Raw genomic sequence first — 20,772 nt, forward strand, 5'->3', positions numbered from 1 at the left:
CTTAGGCTAGCACGGAAGAAAGCTCGGTGTGGGTGTGCCCTTTGCATGAAGAACGCGGATTCGTTATTCACGTTGTTCGTCAGGAAAAGTGAGGGCAACGATCCGCGATGTCGATTGGCTGTGACCCATGCTGAAACCTGAAGGAGTGAGTCGGAGTCCTCCTACCAACGTGGTTCATAAATGACCTTGCACATGGGAAAACTCAGCCTGTTCTGTTAGACAGATGTTTGGTTTTTCCTAATGGGCGCGTACCCGCTTTCTCCGCATTTTTGATTGCGCCTAATAAACCCAAGGACCTCTCTAAAAAACCAGATGTGCGTCGCAAATATTTCTAGCCTTAAGAAAACTTTCAGGACGACGGATGGAATGCAGATACATGTGTACAGAATGCAAGAGAAAGTTATGGTTGGTCCTCAGGTTTATTGAGGGTCGAAATGACGTTACGCAGGCCGTCGGCTGGCCGGTCGCGAGAGATGCAGCGCAGATGTTTTAGGCGACGTAACATCCTCCCCCCGTTGAGAGGGCACCGATCAAATTCTGCCTGTGGAGTCAGGTGCGTCGTTTGTCCATTTCCTTCGCTCCGGGTTGATGCTCGGATTCATCTGTTTCTGGTTGAATGGGTAAGGGGACCAATCTTTTGACACCACGGTCCAGGATACTCGTTGCCGTCTGCACGGTAGCGGTCCGTATGATTCCGTCGGCTCCTGGATGGACTTTGATTACGCGGCCCAAAGGCCACTGCATGGATGGGACGTTATCCTCCCTGAGGATTACGACGGTGCCTTCACGGATGTCGTGTTTTCCCTTGTCCCATTTGTTGCGGCGGGTCAGCTCGTTGAGGTACTCTCGATTCCACCTGCTCCAGAAGTACTGCTTGATCTGGTGGATGCGCTGCCAACTAGATAGCCGGCCTGATGGAACTGTCCTGAAATCACGCTCCCGTAAACTCGTTAATGTATCGCCGATTAGAAAGTGACCGGGAGTGAGGACAGGGGGATCTTTCGGATCGGACGAGATGGGAGTCAGTGGACGTGAATTGAGAATTGCTTCAATCTCAATCACAAGGGTGTTAAGGTGTTCAAAGGTCAAGAGCTCCGTGCCGACGACGCGGATGAGGTGACGTTTGAACGATTTTACGGCGGCTTCCCATAAACCGCCAAAATGTGGTGAGTTTGGGGGGTTGAAACGCCATTGTATCTGTCGGTCGGCGAGAAAATTCTGCACCTTTTCCTTGTGGTCGTCGGACTGTAATAGGGTTCGGAGTTCTTGTAATTCCCGATTAGCTCCGACGAAATTGGTGCCATTGTCGGTGAGGATGGTTGCGCAGTATCCTCTTCGGGAGATGAATCGGCGTAGAACGGCTAGGAATGCGTCGGTAGTTAGATCGCTGACTAACTCGATGTGGACGGCTTTTGTTGCTAGACATACGAATATGGCAACGTATACCTTGACTTTACTGCGGTTACGATTCCTTCTCTCTTTGATATAGAGCGGACCGCAGTAGTCGATTCCGACGTTCGTAAACGGGCGCGATTCGGTAATACGCGCCTCTGGTAAATCCCCCATCAAGTACTCTACTGGTGGAGGATTAGCTCTGCAGCAACGGACGCACCTTTTGATAGTGCGCCACACTTGGCTACGGCCGTCGATCGGCCAATAGCGTAGTCTCACGGCGTATAATGTAGCTTGTGTCCCTGTGTGGTGGTTGTTTCGATGTTCTTCGTTTATAATGATCTCGGTAATTGTCGATTTCGGCAAAATAATTGGATGCTTTTGCCTGAATGGGATAGCAGAGTTGGTCAGTCGTCCTCCGACGCGTAGTATCCCCTCTTCGTCGAGGAATGGATTTAGTGGCTGTAGTTTTCCTCCAACATCCTTGCTTCGATCTTTCTGCAGTATCCGAATCTCCGCTGCGAAGTGTCGGGATTGGATTATCTTGATCAATTTATTATGTGCGGTGGTTAATTCGTCCGTTGTTAGATGGGAGGATCGGTTCTGCTTATATTTCCATCGAAGACACCAAGAGACGACTCTTATTAGTCTTGTCCAGGATGAATATCCATGGAGGAGTGTGTTGTCGATGGTACTAGTTGTTAGACATATCGTCTTCTTTTGTTCTGGGAGTTCTCCCAGCGTCGTGGGTATCCAGATCGGCCAGTTTTCCTCTTGTTGTTTGAGCCATTCGGGTCCGTTTTTCCAGATGGTCGGGCGCAGAAATTCCTTGGGAGTCTGCCCGCGGGAGATGAGATCTGCTGGATTATCGTTGGTGGGCACATGACGCCAATCGTCGATGTTTGTTTTCGTCTGGATCTCGGCTACGCGGTTCGCCACGAAGGTTTTCAACATGTGTGGCGAGGACTTGATCCACTGAAGCACTATAGTAGAATCCGTCCAATACACAGTGCGAGAAATCTTTATATTGAGGGACTTCTTTATCAAGGACATAAGTGAGGCGAGGAGTAATGCTCCGCTTAACTCGAGTCGTGGGATTGTCAACGATTTTAGTGGCGCGACCTTAGATCGAGCCGTGAGTATCTGAGTTTGTGTGTGTCCCTCCGGATTGGTGCTGCGTAGATAGACACATGCTCCGTATGCCCTTTCACTGGCGTCGCAGAAACCGTGCAGCTCTATATGATTAGCTGCCTTGATTATGGTTTTACGAGGGAACCGAATATCATTAAGCAAGGGTAGTTGGATATGATATCGATCCCATTCAGTATGCAACTCTGCTGGTAGGGATTCGTCCCAATCAATTTTTAATGCCCAGACGCGTTGAAGCAATATTTTTGCTTTGACAATCACTGGCGCGAGCAAACCAAGTGGATCATAGATTCGGGCTATCACCGAACTCATTGATCGTTTAGTGACTCGAGTGATGGTCGCTGTGGGTTCAACTGAGTAAAGGATTGCGTCTTCCTGAGAATCCCAATAAATGCCTAAGGTCTTCAACGTCTGTGACTCGCCCAATTGTAGCCTTCTATTGGTATCTCTTTCTGTTAGTCCTCGCAATATGTCCTTGTCATTGGATGCCCATTCCCGGATATGTAAGCCGGCCGATCTGAGAAGGTCTGTGAGTTCGTGTCTTACCGATAGTAATTCTTCTTTTGTGTCGGCTCCAGTGAGGGCATCGTCGACATAAAAATCGCGCTGCACAACCGCTGCTGCTCGCGGGAATCGATGTCCTTCGTCTTCTGCTAATTGTTTGAGGCATCGGAGGGCCAAGTATGGGGCAGCTGATAGTCCGAACGTCACGGTGTTAAGTTGATATGTATCGACCTCCCCGTTGGAATTACGCCATAGAATGAGTTGATATTTACGATCTTCTGGACGTACGAGGATTTGTCGATACATCTTCTCAATGTCACCCGTTAGAACATATTGATGCGACCGGAATCTCAATAGAATTTCAATTAGATCTTCCTGTAATTTAGGTCCTGTATGTAGCATGTCGTTGAGGGATACTCCGGTAGTGCTGATTGCTGATCCGTCGAAAACAACTCGGAGTTTCGTAGTATCACTCGATTCCTTTATCACGCCGTGATGAGGCAAATAATAACTGTTGGTTGTGGGAAGGTCAGGCGTGATCTTCGTCATATGACCCAAGTCTAGATACTCTTGGATCACCGCACTATACGCGGCTTCGAATTGCTTGTCGCGTTGGAATCGGCGATGGCGCGAGGCGAGTCTACTCATGGCAACGGACCTTGACGTCCCCAGCGTGGGAATCTTCTCGTTGAATGGCAGGGCGACGACGTATCGCCCTTCCTTGTTGCGTTGGACATGGTTGCGGAAATGCTCCTCACATTGTAATTCCGCCTCTGAGAAATGCGTGGTAGGTGGTCCCTCATCGATTTCCCAAAAACGTGCGAGATCCGCTTGTAGGTCGGTGGTGGTGACGTGAAAGGAATGGATCCCCGAGCGAGCTGGCGGGCTCCCCCCGATAACTCAACCGAATCGAGTCTTTTGCAAACACAGCTCCGTATCGGTGGATTGGGATAGTTTGATCTGTCCGACACAAAAGGATGCTAAGGTTGGTCCCGAACTCAATAATATGTCGATCGGGCCTGGTCGATGAAATGCTGGGTCGGCTAATTTTATATTTTTGGGTAGCTGGATGACGGACCTATCGATTGGTTGATCTGGAACGACTGCCGATATTAATGGGATTACTAAGAACGTTACTATGCGTTTATATTTGCCATCCATAGAAACAATGGTGGCCGTGATCTGGCTCTTGGCAATTGTCGTCAAATCATCGAGGGTGCCGATTGGGACTGAACATCTCCTTCGTTTCATACCGAGGGATTTTGCGAATTTCTCACTCATGAAATTCATACTAGATCCGGTATCTAGCAATGCTCTGGCTCGGATTGGTGAGGCCCTTTTGTCTAGCACATCGATCTGTGCTGTGACCAGTAGATCGTGATGTAGTATGCCGTTTGGAGATGTATTTTCCCATTCGGTCCACCCTTTTGTAGTTTGTTGAGCTAGTCAGTTTAGCTCGGGTTGGGACTAGGATAAGGTGTGTATGGCGGTGCCCTTGGTCCGTGGGGAGCTTGACTCAGGAACTTTCGAGTCTTTAGGAGCCGAATATGTATGCTTCCGGGATGATTCGGTTGTCCGTCTGGACTTATGATACGAACGTGACTTCGATGATCCCGGGGGGGATTGTCTCTTAGATCGTTTATGCGATGAACGACTGCCCGGCGACCGACCGCTCGATGAACGACTGCGCGACGACCGACCGCTCGACGACCGACCGCTCGATGACCGACCGCTCGAGGACCGACCGCTCGATGACCGACCGCTAGACGACCGACTGCTGGACGACCGATTGCTAGATGACTGACTACTCGACGAACGTGGAATTATCTGCGTTTGCTCTCGGTGTAGGTAGGTGTTGTGTCGTTGCCCGCAGATATGACACGAACCCGCTGTGCACTGTGTCAGCGAATGTCCGCTGCCTAGGCAGTTTATACATAACGCTGCCCCTTTTACGATTTGAAAGCGTTCTACCGCCGATTTGGCTTTGAAGACCTTACAATGTCTGAGTACGTGGGGTCCGCTGCAGGTCGGGCACACTAATGTCTTGCTGGTTGTGGCAAAGGTTCGGCCGCGCGGTACGTTTTGTCGATGACGATGTTTTTTGTGGGTTGATCCTTTCGTTTCCTTTGATTTAGAAAGGAGTTGATTACCGTTTGCCCGTGTTTTCAGAAATTCCATCAGATGTTGATAGGAAGGCACGTCTTGGTTTGGCAACGTGCGCTGCCATTTACGCATGCTGGACGAAGGTAATTTCGATGCAAGCAACTCGATAATCACTATATCTGATGTTACAGGCTGCCCTAATTTTTCGAGCGCTTTCAAATTTACGCTGACGGTTTCCAGCAAATCTTCAATGGCTTCTGGAGTTTCCCTTTTTATTTCGGGATAACTGCGCAGTAATTCCCAATGACGCATACAGATCCGGAGGGCACAATTAAATTTCTCCTTCAGTGTGTTGAGCGCGATGGGATAGTTGGCCTCTGTGAGTTCTAAGGATTGTATGCTCCGTGCGGCCCGTCCAGTTACAGAGGAGCGTAGATGTTGAAACCTTTGGACGTTAGTTAAGTTCTCATTGCGATCCACTGTGGATAAGAACGTGTCGTAGAAATAGGTCCAGTTCTCGAGGGCACCGTCGAATTGAGGTAAACGGACCTCTGGCAAAGTGATTGGTCTCGTCTCCGGTTTCACGCATGGATCGCGGGTCTTTGTTGGCGAAGGGGTTACTGATGGTAGTCGGTCGAAGAGGTCCATGATCTGTACGTCAATCCTATGATGCTCTCGCAATAAAGAATCTGCACGAGCTATTTCCCCCTCATCTAACACTTCTAATTCCTCTTGCACCGCGCAGATTTTTCGCCAATTTTCGTCGAACGAATTACGGCAAGCTGTTAGATAGTTTTTGTCTACCCGTTCAGACTCTTCATATTCCTCGAGTTGACGCTTCGTGGTTGCAAATCGGCTGACTAAGGCACTTCGTCTACGCCGCAACGTGCTGATCGATTCAGCTTGAGCCATATTTGAATTTAATAATCGGAATGGGCTTACCTTAATCAAATGGACGTTGATCTAGGAATCGGTAGCTACTCGTTACAGTGCGGTGTGGGCTCGCGTATGTGCTGAGCGATGAAGGAGTTCCTTTCCGAGGGCAGCTCCTTTGGTTAGTTGCTTAAGTCGTTGGAATGTGGATTTCACGCGACACTGTATAGTCACGGGTCAATGCACTTTTTAATGGCGCAAAATCCGGCTCGAAGGACCATGTAAATTCGGCCAATCGCGGGGAGACGCAATCGCGAGGAGAGACGTCAACGGGAGTCGTAAATTCCCGTTACGATTATATTAATCGACACCACGAGTTGATCGATCCCCTGATTTCCGTTAAGATAATAGGGGTGATTAAGTTTATATAACACTGTGATTCACAGAATTATAAAATATATATTTCCAACACTTAAACTACACTGTTGAGTAGATACAAATCGTCAGTAACAACTTGTCGCACGAATATGAGATAGACACGAATAATAGAGCAAAGTTCGTACAGTCGAATTTCGTATGTTAGTGGACGGGAGAGTTAGATGCTACACGTCGACGTTGTTTTTCTTTCTACTAATTGTCGCCCTTAGGCTAGCACGGAAGAAAGCTCGGTGTGGGTGTGCCCTTTGCATGAAGAACGCGGATTCGTTATTCACGTTGTTCGTCAGGAAAAGTGAGGGCAACGATCCGCGATGTCGATTGGCTGTGACCCATGCTGAAACCTGAAGGAGTGAGTCGGAGTCCTCCTACCAACGTGGTTCATAAATGACCTTGCACATGGGAAAACTCAGCCTGTTCTGTTAGACAGATGTTTGGTTTTTCCTAATGGGCGCGTACCCGCTTTCTCCGCATTTTTGATTGCGCCTAATAAACCCAAGGACCTCTCTAAAAAACCAGATGTGCGTCGCAAATATTTCCAGCCTTAAGAAAACTTTCAGGACGACGGATGGAATGCAGATACATGTGTACAGAATGCAAGAGAAAGTTATGGTCGGTCCTCAGGTTTATTGAGGGTCGAAATGACGTTACGCAGGCCGTCGGCTGGCCGGTCGCGAGAGATGCAGCGCAGATGTTTTAGGCGACGTAACAATTTAAGGTATTAATTTTTACATTTATACCATTAATTCCTAACATTCAAACTATTAATTTATAACACTTAAGCTATTAATTTATAACATTTAAGCAAATAATTAACAACGATTAATCTATTAATTTATAACAATTGAAACAATAATTGGCACATTTAAAACATTAATTTATAAGAATCAAACCATTCCTCGAGGAATCAGTAAGTCTCGCGCTAATAGCCCAATACATCGATAGATTTAACGAAGAACTACGTAACCGCGATTACAACCAATTATATCATATCATTTGCTACATAATTAATAACTGTATCACGTACAGCGATGCAGGCGGTATTGAAGAAATAAAGCCATTTTATGTTACAACTATAACGAGTAAATTTAATCGTTTAACTTGTGAAGAATTAAAAAGGTACCTGACTTCTAAATAAGCATTAAATAAGAATCTTAAATATCGCAAACGGTGATGTAGGTGTTACTCAAGAAAAAAGAACGTTTTATTTTTTAATTAGCACGAGTAAATGAACGAATATCGATAATATAATATAACGCTTAATATGAATTTTATCTGTCTGCTTATTTAATAGCTTAACTTATTTCACAGTAACGTCATCGACTGCCCTTAGGCTCTTTTCCCTTTTTGTCCAAACTAATCGATACTCGAAAACTAGTATCATGTAGGTGTGAATTTAGTCTTAGTTTGTAGAAACTATTAAAATGATAAAAATGGATATCGTATTAAATCGTAAAAGATGCCAATTTACGATAAAAATTAAGAAATCGTTCAATTTGATTTTGTTACAATGGAAAAACCGTCTCCTGCTATGTCAAAAAATCGTTACCGTTTGATTAACAAACCGACGCCTTGTTAAGTTATATAAGGAACACGGAAGTCGCACGCGAGCTCTTTTGTGCCTGAAGTTCCGGAGAGTGAACATCGAAGAAGAACATAAATATCAGGTAAGTAAGAAAAAATATCAAACAACAACATTGTAACTAGTTATTTATAATGTCTAAACCATTAATTTACAACACTTAAGCTATTAATTTATAACATTCAAGCCATTAATTTATAACATTTAAGGAATTAATTTATAACGTCTAAACTATTAATTTATAACATTTATGCTATTAATTTATAACATTTAAGCCATTAATTTCTAACTTTTGAACTGTTATTTTATACATTTAGCCATTAATTTATAACATTTAAAATAATAATTTATATCATCTAAGCCATTAAATTATAACATTCAAGCTATTAATTTATAACATTTAAACTGTTAATTTATAACATTTAAACCATTAATTTACAGCATTTAAAGTGTTATTTTATACATTTAAGCCATTAACTTATAACATTTAAGCAATTAATTTATAACATTTAAACTATTAATTTCTAACATTTAAGCCATTAATTTCTAACATTTAAGCAATTAATTGACAACATCTGAGCCACTAATTTACAACATTTAAACTGTTGTTTTATACATTTAAGCTATTATTTTATAACATTTAAGCTATTAATTAACAACATCTAAGCCATTAATTTACAACATTTAAAGTGTTATTTTATACATTTAAGCTATTAATTTATAACATTTAAGCTATTAATTTATAACATTTAAGCCATTAATTTCTAACTTTTGAACTGTAATTTTATACATTTAGCCATTAATTTATAACATTTAAACTATTAATTTATATCATCTAAGCCATTCAATTATAACATTTAAGCTATTAATTTACAACATCTAAGCCACTAATTTAAAATATTTAAACTATTAATTTATATCATCTAAGCCATTAATTGATAATATTTAAGCCATTAATCTAAAACAATTCCTCCATTAATTCTTAACAACTATACCAATAATTTATAACTATATTCTCCCATTAATTCAAAGTAATTGTGCTCTTAATTTATAACAGTTGCACCATTAATCGGAAGCAACTCTACATTCATTGATTTAAATCAGTACCATCAATGTGAGTGAATTAATGATTTATATTGTATTATTTTATTAACGAAATCTTTCAGGTCCCTGGATTGCTATTTTATTTCTATATAGCATTATTTTTTAATTTTGAATACAGTACTTAATTTCTCATTTCACTATTTTGTATAAAAGCAGTGGTAACGCAGAGTGTAATTTTAAGATGTAATTTTCCATGTCTGCTAAAAACCAAGGAAACAACACCATATTCATGGAATCAAGGAAGCAAGTGTAGTTTAACCGAAGGCAACGACATCTTATCTGTAGCTGCACATGAGTCATAGGACATTTCAAATAGTGTTGTTGTTTTGCCTCGGAGTACCAAAACCGTTAGATTACAAGTAATTTAAAAACAAATAAACTCCGGACAAAACAATGCCGCCGCTACAATGTCGCTTTATTATAAAATAATTTTACATCTCTGCTTCCAATGCGTAAAAACTCATATGTAAATGGGACCCGAGCGTAGTTACCTCCTCGTGGTGGGTCCCGGTAATTGGTATCGTTTTCCAAATAATAATACACCAAGTACTATTTCGAATATTAGTATTATTATTCGAAAACGATATCAAGCTAAAAACTACTTGAATATAGTCTGGTCTCGATCACCCAAAATAGTTTTGGTGATCTAAACTGGACTAATACCCCCCCGCGGGGGCAACGTGGGACATCGTGGGACATCGCAGGACACCGTGGGATGCGAGCGTATTAGCTTTAATTAATCATTAGATAGATACCTATGTTATGTACATTGTAAGCTCATTCTGTACAAAGATACTTATCTATCTTGGAACGACAAATAAAGATCTCGTATCTCTTGATCCCCTCGCTTACCATACTGGAAAAATTGTTCCCACGATATATCGGTTCGCGATCACTCAGTTCCTTCAAACTGTCGCGTGGCGTACTCGCTCGCGTGTATTTCGGGTGCGTGCGGGTCAATGTGCTCTAGACAACTCTTCGGATTCGTAAGTCGCCCAAGGACAGCTCTGTCTTGGTGACTGCTCAACGTTTGCATCGGATCACGGGAGTTGTCGTCGTGCCGGTGATGCTTGCTAATCTGTTGGGGATTCAGTCGTGGATCTGCAGTCCTGTCCGATTGGTACTTCGGTACTCGGTCAGGGACCAGCAATTTCACGTCCTCCGTAATCCTGTTCGGCCCCGCGGGAGTGGACCCCACTGTTCAGTTGAGGTATTGCCTTCGTAATCCTGTTCAGCGGTCCCTCCCCGTGAGAGGACCCCACTGTTCAGTTGGGGCCTCGTGCCTCGGTAATCCTGTTCAGCGGTCCCTCCCTGTGAGTGGACCCCACTGTTCAGTTGGGGCCTCTTGCCTTCGTAATCCTGTTCAGCGGTCCCACCCCGGGTTCCACTTGTTCAGTTGGAGTGTGTCAAGTTGCTGGCCTATGTGCTGGATCCACGGCTGAATTACTAGTGGATCACTGGCATCATCTGTCGGCGCCATCGACCGCGACTCGTGTAAGTTTCGAACGGCGAAACAGGAATCGAGTTACGGCCAATTCTTGGGCTTTCCGTTGAACCTCGGGGTTATCTCGTGTACGGGGGTACGTCGCGTAGGTTTGTTAGTTCTTTCGAGAGATCGCGATCTCGTCCGTTTCGGGACAGTGTCAGTAGCTTCATCTTCTTCTTTTCGTTCCAAGTTAGATAAATGTGTCTTTGATACCGAATGTTGCCAGTAGGGATGCGAATTATTGTATATTTATACTGATCGATGTAATCGTTGTGTGGGAGATAGATGATGCGATACGTATGCCTTGTTCTACGTTTGTAAAGATTCATGTTAGCGCTGCGTTGGAGATATGTGTTTCGCAGTTAGACTACGAAACAACTATTTCTTTACGCAGGCCCATAGTCAAGTAGTGTCAAAACTGGACATTCTGCCAATAGGTTGAATGTCGAGATCGATGTGTAGTGTTAATTAACCCATGGGCGGGTCTCGTGCGTAGTCAGCTCCTCGTGGTGAGACCTGGTAATTGGCATCGTTTTCCAAAAATTAATCAGTCGATTAATCTTTGGAAAACGATACCAAGCCAAGAACTACGCAACAGTCCAGTTTGGATCACCAAAAGCCCCTAAGATCATTTTGGATGATCTACACTGGACTGCACTATTAATTTATAACATTTAAGCCATTAATTTACAATATTTACGTCATGAATTTACAACAATAAGTCACAAATTCATAACATTTAAGCTATTAATTTTTACATTTATACCATTAGTTCCTAACATTCAAACTATTAATTTATAACACTTAAGCTATTAATTTATAACATTTAAGCAAATAATTAACGACGATTAAACTATTAATTTATAACAATTGAAACATTAATTGGCACATTTAAAACATTAATTTATAAGAATCAAACCATTCCTCGAGGAATCAGTAAGTCTCGCACTAATAGCCCAATACATCGATAAATTTAACGAAGAAATACGTAACCGCGATTACAGCCAATTAGATCATATTATTTGCTACATAATTAATAACTGTATCACGTACAGCGATGCAGGCGGTATAGAAGAAATAAAGCCATTTTATGTTACAACTATAACGAGTAAATTTAATCGTTTAACTTGTGAAGAATTAAAAAGGTACCTGACTTCTAAATAAGCATTAAATAAGAATCTTAAATATCGCTAACCGTGATGTAGGTGTTACTCAAGAAAAAAGAACGTTTTATTTTTTAATTAGCACGAGTAAATGAACGAATATCGATAATATAATATAACGCTTAATATGAATTTTATCTGTCTGATTATTTAATAGCTTAACTTATTTCACAGTAACGTCATCGACTGCCCTTAGGCTCTTTTCCCTTTTTGTCCAAACTAATCGATAGTCGAAAACTAGTATCATGTAGGTGTGAATTTAGTCTTAGTTTGTAGAAACTTTTACAATGATAAAAATGGATATCGTATTAAATCGTAAAAGATGCCAATTTACGATAAAAATTAAGAAATCGTTCAATTTGATTTTGTTACAATGGAAAAACCGTCTCCTGCTATGTCAAAAAATCGTTACCGTTTGATTAACAAACCGACGCCTTGTTAAGTTATATAAGGAACACGGAAGTCGCGCGCGAGCTCTTTTGTGCCTGAAATTCCGGAGAGTGAACATCGAAGAAAAACATAAATATCAGGTAAGTAAGAAAAAATATCAAACAACAACATTGTAACTAGTAATTTATAACGTCTAAACCATTAATTTACAACACTTAAGCTATTAATTTATAACTTTCAAGCCATTAATTTATAACATTTAAGGAATTAATTTATAACGTCTAAACTATTAATTTATAACATTTATGCTATTAATTTATAACATTTAAGCCATTAATTTCTAACTTTTGAACTGTTATTTTATACATTTAGCCATTAATTGATAACATTTAAACTATTAATTTATATCATCTAAGCCATTAAATTATAACATTCAAGCTATTAATTTATAACATTTAAACTGTTAATTTATAACATTTAAACCATTAATTTACAGCATTTAAAGTGGTATTTTATACATTTAAGCCATTAATTTATAACATTTAAGCAATTAATTTATAACATTTAAACTATTAATTTCTAACATTTAAGCCATTAATTTCTAACATTTAAGCAATTAATTGACAACATCTGAGCCACTAATTTACAACATTTAAACTGTTGTTTTATACATTTAAGCTATTATTTTATAACATTTAAGATATTAATTAACAACATCTAAGTCATCAATTTACAACATTTAAAGTGTTATTTTATACATTTAAGCTATTAATTTATAACATTTAAGCTATTAATTTATAACATTTAAGCCATTAATTTCTAACTTTTGAACTGTTATTTTATACATTTAGCCATTAATTTATAACATTTAAACTATTAATTTATATCATCTATGGCATTAAATTATAACATTTAAGCTATTAATTTACAACATCTAAGCCACTAATTTACAATATTTAAACTATTAATTTATATCATCTAAGCCATTAATTTATAATATTTAAGCCATTAATCTAAAACAATTCCTCCATTAATTCCTAACAACTATTCCAATAATTTATATCCATATTCTCCCATTAATTCAAAGTAATTGTGCTCTTAATTTATAACAGTTGTACCATTAATCGGAAGCAACTCTACATTCATTGATTTAAATCAGTACCATCAATGTGAGTGAATTAATGATTTATATTGTATTATTTTATTAACGAAATCTTTCAGGTCCCTGGATTGCTATTTTATTTCTATATAGCATTATTTTTTAATTTTAAATACAGTACTTAATTTCCCATTTCACTATTTTGTATAAAAGCAGTGGTAACGCAGAGTGTAATTTTAAGATGTAATTTTCCATGTCTGCTAAAAACCAAGGAAACAACACCATATTCATGGAATCAAGGAAGCAAGTGTAGTTTAACCGAAGGCAACGACATCTTATCTGTAGCTGCACATGAGTCATAGGACATTTCAAATAGTGTTGTTGTTTTGCCTCGGAGTACCAAAACCGTTAGATTACAAGTAATTTAAAAACAAATAAACTCCGGACAAAACAATGCCGCCGCTACAATGTCGCTTTATTATAAAATAATTTTACGTCTCTGCTTCCAATGCGTAAAAACTCATATGTAAATGGGACCCGAGCGTAGTTACCTCCTCGTGGTGGGTCCCGGTAATTGGTATCGTTTTCCAAATAATAATACACCAAGTACTATTTCGAATATTAGTATTATTATTCGAAAACGATATCAAGCTAAAAACTACATGAATATAGTCTGGTCTTGATCACCCAAAATAGTTTTGGTGATCTAAACTGGACTAATACCCCCCGCGGGGGCAACGTGGGACATCGTGGAACATCGCAGGACACCGTGGGATGCGTGCGTATTAGCTTTAATTAATCATAAGATAGATACCTATGTTATGTACATTGTAAGCTCATTCTGTACAAAGATACTTATCTATCTTGGAACGACAAATAAAGATCTCGTCTCTCTTGATCCCCTCGCTTACCATACTGGAAAAATTGTTCCCACGATATATCGGTTCGCGATCAGTCAGTTCTTTCAAACTGTCGCTTGGCGTACTCGCTCGCGTTTATTTCGGGTGCGTGCGGGTCAATGTGCTCTAGACAACTCTTCGGATTCGTAAGTCGCCCAAGGACAGCTCTGCCTTGGTGACTGCTCAACGTTTGCATCGGATCACGGGAGTTGTCGCCGTGCCGGTGTTGCTTGCTAATCTGTTGGGGATTCACTCGTGGATCTGCAGTCCTGTCCGATTGGTACTTGGGTACTCGATCAGAGACCACCAATTTCACGTCCTCCGTAATCCTGTTCGGCCCCGCGGGAGTGGACCCAACTGTTCAGTTTTGGCCTCGTGCCTTGGTAATCCTGTTCAGCGATCCCTCCCTGTGAGTGGACCCCACTGTTCAGTTGGGGCCTCTTGCCTTCGTAATCCTGTTCAGCGGTCCCTCCCCGGGTTCCACTTGTTCAGTTGGAGTTTGTCAAGTTGCTGGCCTATGTGCTGGATCCACGGCTGAATTACTAGTGGATCACTGGCATCATCTGTCGGCGCCATCGACGGCGACTCGTGTAAGTTTCGAACGGCGAAACAGGAATCGAGTTACGGCTAATTCTTGGGCTTTCCGTTGAACCTCGGGGTTATCTCGTGTACTGGGGTATTTCGCGCAGGTTTGTTAGTTCTTTCGAGAGATCGCGATCTCGTCCGTTTCGGGACAGTGTCAGTAGCTTCATCTTCTTCTTTTCGTTCCAAGTTAGATAAATGTGTCTTTGATACCGAATGTTGCCAGTAGGAATGCGAATTATTGTATATTTGTACTGATCGATGTAATCGTTGTCTGGGAGATAGATGATGCGTTAAGTATGCCTTGTTCTACGTTTGTAAAGATTCATGTTAGCGCTGCGTTGGAGATATGTGTTTCGCAGTTAGACTACGAAACAACTATTTCTTTACGCAGGCCCATGGTCAAGTAGTGTCAAAACTGGACATTCTGCCAATAGGTTGAATGTCGAGATCGATATGTAGTGTTAAATAACCCATGGGCGGGTCTCGTGCGTAGTCACCTCCTCGTGGTGAGACCTGGTAATTGGCATCGTTTTCCAAAAATTAATCAGTCGATTAATCTTTGGAAAACGATACCAAGCCAAGAACTACGCAACAGTCCAGTTTGGATCACCAAAAGCCCCTAAGATCATTTTGGATGATCTACACTGGACTGCACTATTAATTTATGACATTTAAGCCATTAATTTACAATATTTACGTCATGAATTTACAACAATAAGTCACAAATTCATAACATTTAAGCTATTAATTTTTACATTTATACCATTAATTCCTAACATTCAAACTATTAATTAATAACACTTCAGCTATTAATTTATAACATTTAAGCAAATAATTAACGACGATTAAACTGTTAATTTATAACAATTGAAACATTAATTGGCACATTTAAAACATTACTTTATAAGAATCAAACCATTCCTCGAGGAATCAGTAAGTCTCGCGCTAATAGCCCAATACATCGATAGATTTAACGAAGAAATACGTAACCGCGATTACAGCCAATTAGATCATATTATTTGCTACATAATTAATAACTGTTTCACGTACAGCGATGCAGGCGGTATTGAAGAAATAAAGCCATTTTATGTTACAACTATAACGAGTAAATTTAATCGTTTAACTTGTGAAGAATTAAAAAGGTACCTGACTTCTAAATAAGCATTAAATAAGAATCTTAAATATCGCAAACAGTGATGTAGGTGTTACTCAAGAAAAAAGAACGTTTTATTTTTTAATTAGCACGAGTAAATGAACGAATATCGATAATATAATATAACGCTTAATATGAATTTTATCTGTCTGATTATTTAATAGCTTAATTTATTTCACAGTAACGTCATCGACTGCACTTAGGCTCTTTTCCCTTTTTGTCCAAACTAATCGATAGTCGAAAACTAGTATCATGTAGGTGTGAATATAGTTTTAGTTTGTAGAAACTATTAAAATGATAAAAATGGATATCGTATTAAATCGTAAAAGATGCCAATTTACGATTAAAATTAAGAAATCGTTCAATTTGATTTTGTTACAATGGAAAAACCGTCTCCTGCTATGTCAAAAAATCGTTACCGTTTGATTAACAAACCGACGCCTTGTTAAGTTATATAAGGAACACGGAAGTCGCGCGCGAGCTCTTTTGTGCCTGAAATTCCGGAGAGTGAACATCGAAGAAGAACATAAATATCAGGTAAGTAAGAAAAAATATCAAACAACAACATTGTAACTAGTAATTTATAACGTCTATACCATTAATTTGCAACACTTAAGCTATTAATTTATAACATTCAAGCCATTAATTTATAACATTTAAGGAATTAATTTATAACGTCTAAACTATTAATTTATAACATTTATGCTATTAATTTATAACATTTAAGCTATTAATTTCTAACTTTTGAACTGTTATATTATACATTTAGCCATTAATTTATAACATTGAAACTATTAATTTATATCATCTAAGCCATTAAATTATAACATTCAAGCTATTAATTTATAACATTCAAACTGTTAATTTATAACATTTAAACCATTAATTTACAGCATTTAAAGTGTTATTTTATACATTTAAGCCATTAATTTATAACATTTAAGCTATTAATTTATAACATTTAAGCCATTAATTTCTAACTTTTGAACTGTTATTTAATACATGTTGCCAATAATTTATAACATTTAAACTATTAATTTATATCATCTAAGCCATTAAATTATAACATCCAAGCTATTAATTTATAACATTTAAACTGTTAATTTATAACATTTAAACCATTAATTTACAGCATTTAAAGTGTTATTTTATACATTTAAGCCATTAATTTATAACATTTAAGCAATTAGTTTCTAACATTTAAACTATTAATTTCTAACATTTAAGCCATTAATTTCTAACATTTAAGCAATTAATTGACAACATCTGAGCCACTAATTTACAACATTTAAACTGTTGTTTTATACATTTAAGCTATTATTTTATAACATTTAAGCTATTAATTAACAACATCTAAGCCATTAATTTACAAAATTTAAAGTGTTATTTTATACATTTAAGCTATTAATTTATAACATTTAAGCTATTAATTTATAACATTTAAGCCATTAATTTCTAACTTTTGAACTGTTATTTTATACATTTACCCATTAATTTATAACATTTAAACTATTAATTTATATCATCTAAGCCATTAAATTATAACATTTAAGCTATTAATTTACAACATCTAAGCCACTAATTTACAATATTTAAACTATTAATTTATATCATCTAAGCCATTAATTGATAATATTTAAGCCATTAATCTAAAACAATTCCTCCATTAATTCTTAACAACTATACCAATAATTTATAACCATATTCTCCCATTAATTCAAAGTAATTGTGCTCTTAATTTATAACAGTTGTACCATTAATCGGAAGCAACTCTACATTCATTGATTTAAATCAGTACCATCAATGTGAGTGAATTAATGATTTATATTGTATTATTTTATTAACGAAATCTTTCAGGTCCCTGGATTGCTATTTTATTTTTATATAGCATTATTTTTTAATTTTAAATACAGTACTTAATTTCTCATTTCACTATTTTGTATAAAAGCAGTGGTAACGCAGAGTGTAATTTTAAGATGTAATTTTCCATGTCTGCTAAAAACCAAGGAAACAACACCATATTCATGGAATCAAGGAAGCAAGTGTAGTTTAACCGAAGGCAACGACATCTTATATGTAGCTGCACGTGAGTCATAGGACATTTCAAATAGTGTTGTTGTTTTGCCTCGGAGTACCAAAACCGTTAGATTACAAGTAATTTAAAAACCAATAAACTCCGGACAAAGCAATGCCGCCGCTACAATGTCGCTTTATTATAAAATAATTTTACATCTCTGCTTCCAATGCGTAAAAACTCATATGTAAATGGGACCCGAGCGTAGTTACCTCCTCGTGGTGGGTCCCGGTAATTGGTATCGTTTTCCAAATAATAATACACCAAGTACTATTTCGAATATTAGTATTATTATTCGAAAACGATATCAAGCTAAAAACTACTTGAATATAGTCTGGTCTTGATCACCCAAAATAGTTTTGGTGATCTAAACTGGACTAATACCCCCCGCGGGGGCAACGTGGGACATCGTGGGACATCGCAGGACACCGTGGGATGCGAGCGTATTAGCTTTAATTAATCATAAGATAGATACCTATGTTATGTACATTGTAAGCTCATTCTGTACAAAGATATTTATCTATCTTGGAACGACAAATAAAGATCTCGTCTCTCTTGATCCCCTCGCTTACCATACTGGAAAAATTGTTCCCACGATATATCGGTTCGCGATCACTCAGTTCTTTCAAACTGTCGCGTGGCGTACTCGCTCGCGTGTATTTCGGGTGCGTGCGGGTCAATGTGCTCTAGACAACTCTTCGGATTCGTAAGTCACCCAAGGACAGCTCTGTCTTGGTGACTGCTCAACGTTTGCATCGGATCACGGGAGTTGTCGTCGTGCCGGTGATGCTTGCTAATCTGTTGGGGATTCAGTCGTGGATCTGCAGTCCTGTCCGATTGGTACTTCGGTACTCGGTCAGGGACCAGCAATTTCACGTCCTCCGTAATCCTGTTCGGCCCCGCGGGAGTGGACCCCACTGTTCAGTTGAGGTATTGCCTTCGTAATCCTGTTCAGCGGTCCCTCCCCGTGAGTGGACCCCACTGTTCAGCTGGGGCCTCGTGCCTTGGTAATCCTGTTCAGCGGTCCCTCCCTGTGAGTGGACCCCACTGTTCAGTTGGGGCCTCTTGCCTTCGTAATCCTGTTCAGCGGTCCCTCCCCGGGTTCCACTTGTTCAGTTGGAGTGTGTCAAGTTGCTGGCCTATGTGCTGGATCCACGGCTGAATTACTAGTGGATCACTGGCATCATCTGTCGGCGCCATCGACCGCGACTCGTGTAAGTTTCGAACGGCGAAACAGGAATCGAGTTACGGCCAATTCTTGGGCTTTCCGTTGAACCTCGGGGTTATCTCGTGTACGGGGGTACGTCGCGTAGGTTTGTTAGTTATTTCGAGAGTTCGCGATCTCGTCCGTTTCGGGACAGTGTCAGTAGCTTCATCTTCTTCTTTTCGTTCCAAGTTAGATAAATGTGTCTTTGATACCGAATGTTGCCAGTAGGGATGCGAATTACTGTATATTTGTACTGATCGATGTAATCGTTGCATGGGAGATAGATGATGCGTTACGTATGCCTTGTTCTACGTTTGTAAAGATTCATGTTAGCGCTGCGTTGGAGATATGTGTTTCGCAGTTAGACTACGAAACAACTATTTCTTTACGCAGGCCCATGGTCAAGTAGTGTCAAAACTGGACATTCTGCCAATAGGTTGAATGTCGAGATCGATGTGTAGTGTTAAATAACCCATGGGCGGGTCTCGTGCGTAGTCACCTCCTCGTGGTGAGACCTGGTAATTGGCATCGTTTTCCAAAAATTAATCAGTCGATTAATCTTTGGAAAACGATACCAAGCCAAGAACTACGCAACAGTCCAGTTTGGATCACCAAAAGCCCCTAAGATCATTTTGGATGATCTACACTGGACTGCACTATTAATTTATAACATTTAAGCCATTAATTTAGAATATTTACGTCATGAATTTACAACAATAAGTCACAAATTCATAACATTTATGTAAATTCGGCCAATCGCGGGGAGACGCAATCGCGAGGAGAGACGTCAACGGGAGTCGTAAATTCCCGTTACGATTATATTAATCGACACCACGAGTTGATCGATCACCTGATTTCCGTTAAGATAATAGGGGTGATTAAGTTTATATAACACTGTGATTCACAGAATTATAAAATATATATTTCCAACACTTAAACTACACTGTTGAGTAGATACAAATCGTCAGTAACAACTTGTCGCACGAATATGAGATAGACACGAATAATAGAGCAAAGTTCGTACAGTCGAATTTCGTATGTTAGTGGACGGGAGAGTTAGATGCTACACGTCGACGTTGTTTTTCTTTCTACTAATTGTCGCCCTTAGGCTAGCACGGAAGAAAGCTCGGTGTGGGTGTGCCCTTTGCTTGAAGAACGCGGATTCGTTATTCACGTTGTTCGTCAGGAAAAGTGAGGGCAACGATCCGCGATGTCGATTGGCTGTGACCCATGCTGAAACCTGAAGGAGTGAGTCGGAGTCCTCCTACCAACGTGGTTCATAAATGACCTTGCACATGGGAAAACTCAGCCTGTTCTGTTAGACAGATGTTTGGTTTTTCCTAATGGGCGCGTACCCGCTTTCTCCGCATTTTTGATTGCGCCTAATAAACCCAAGGACCTCTCTAAAAAACTAGATGTGCGTCGCAAATATTTCTAGCCTTAAGAAAACTTTCAGGACGACGGATGGAATGCAGATACATGTGTACAGAATGCAAGAGAAAGTTATGGTCGGTCCTCAGGTTTATTGAGGGTCGAAATGACGTTACGCAGGCCGTCGGCTGGCCGGTCGCGAG

At 39.7% G+C, this 20,772-nt stretch overlaps 1 protein-coding gene across 1 annotated transcript; it reads right to left on the bottom strand.

Annotated features, from left to right (window-relative positions):
• Positions 1-549: 549 nt before the first annotated feature.
• Positions 550-3,594, bottom strand: LOC138189346 (uncharacterized). The gene has a single exon (XM_069131408.1). The coding sequence runs from the start codon at positions 3,592-3,594 to the stop codon at positions 550-552; it is 3,045 nt and encodes a 1,014-aa protein (XP_068987509.1).
• Between the last annotated feature and the right edge of the window lie 17,178 nt (positions 3,595-20,772).

This window comes from Bombus flavifrons, unplaced genomic scaffold (assembly GCF_040668555.2).
Source record: "Bombus flavifrons isolate JBK064 unplaced genomic scaffold, iyBomFlav1_principal scaffold0025, whole genome shotgun sequence".
Lineage (NCBI taxonomy): Eukaryota > Metazoa > Arthropoda > Insecta > Hymenoptera > Apidae > Bombus > Bombus flavifrons.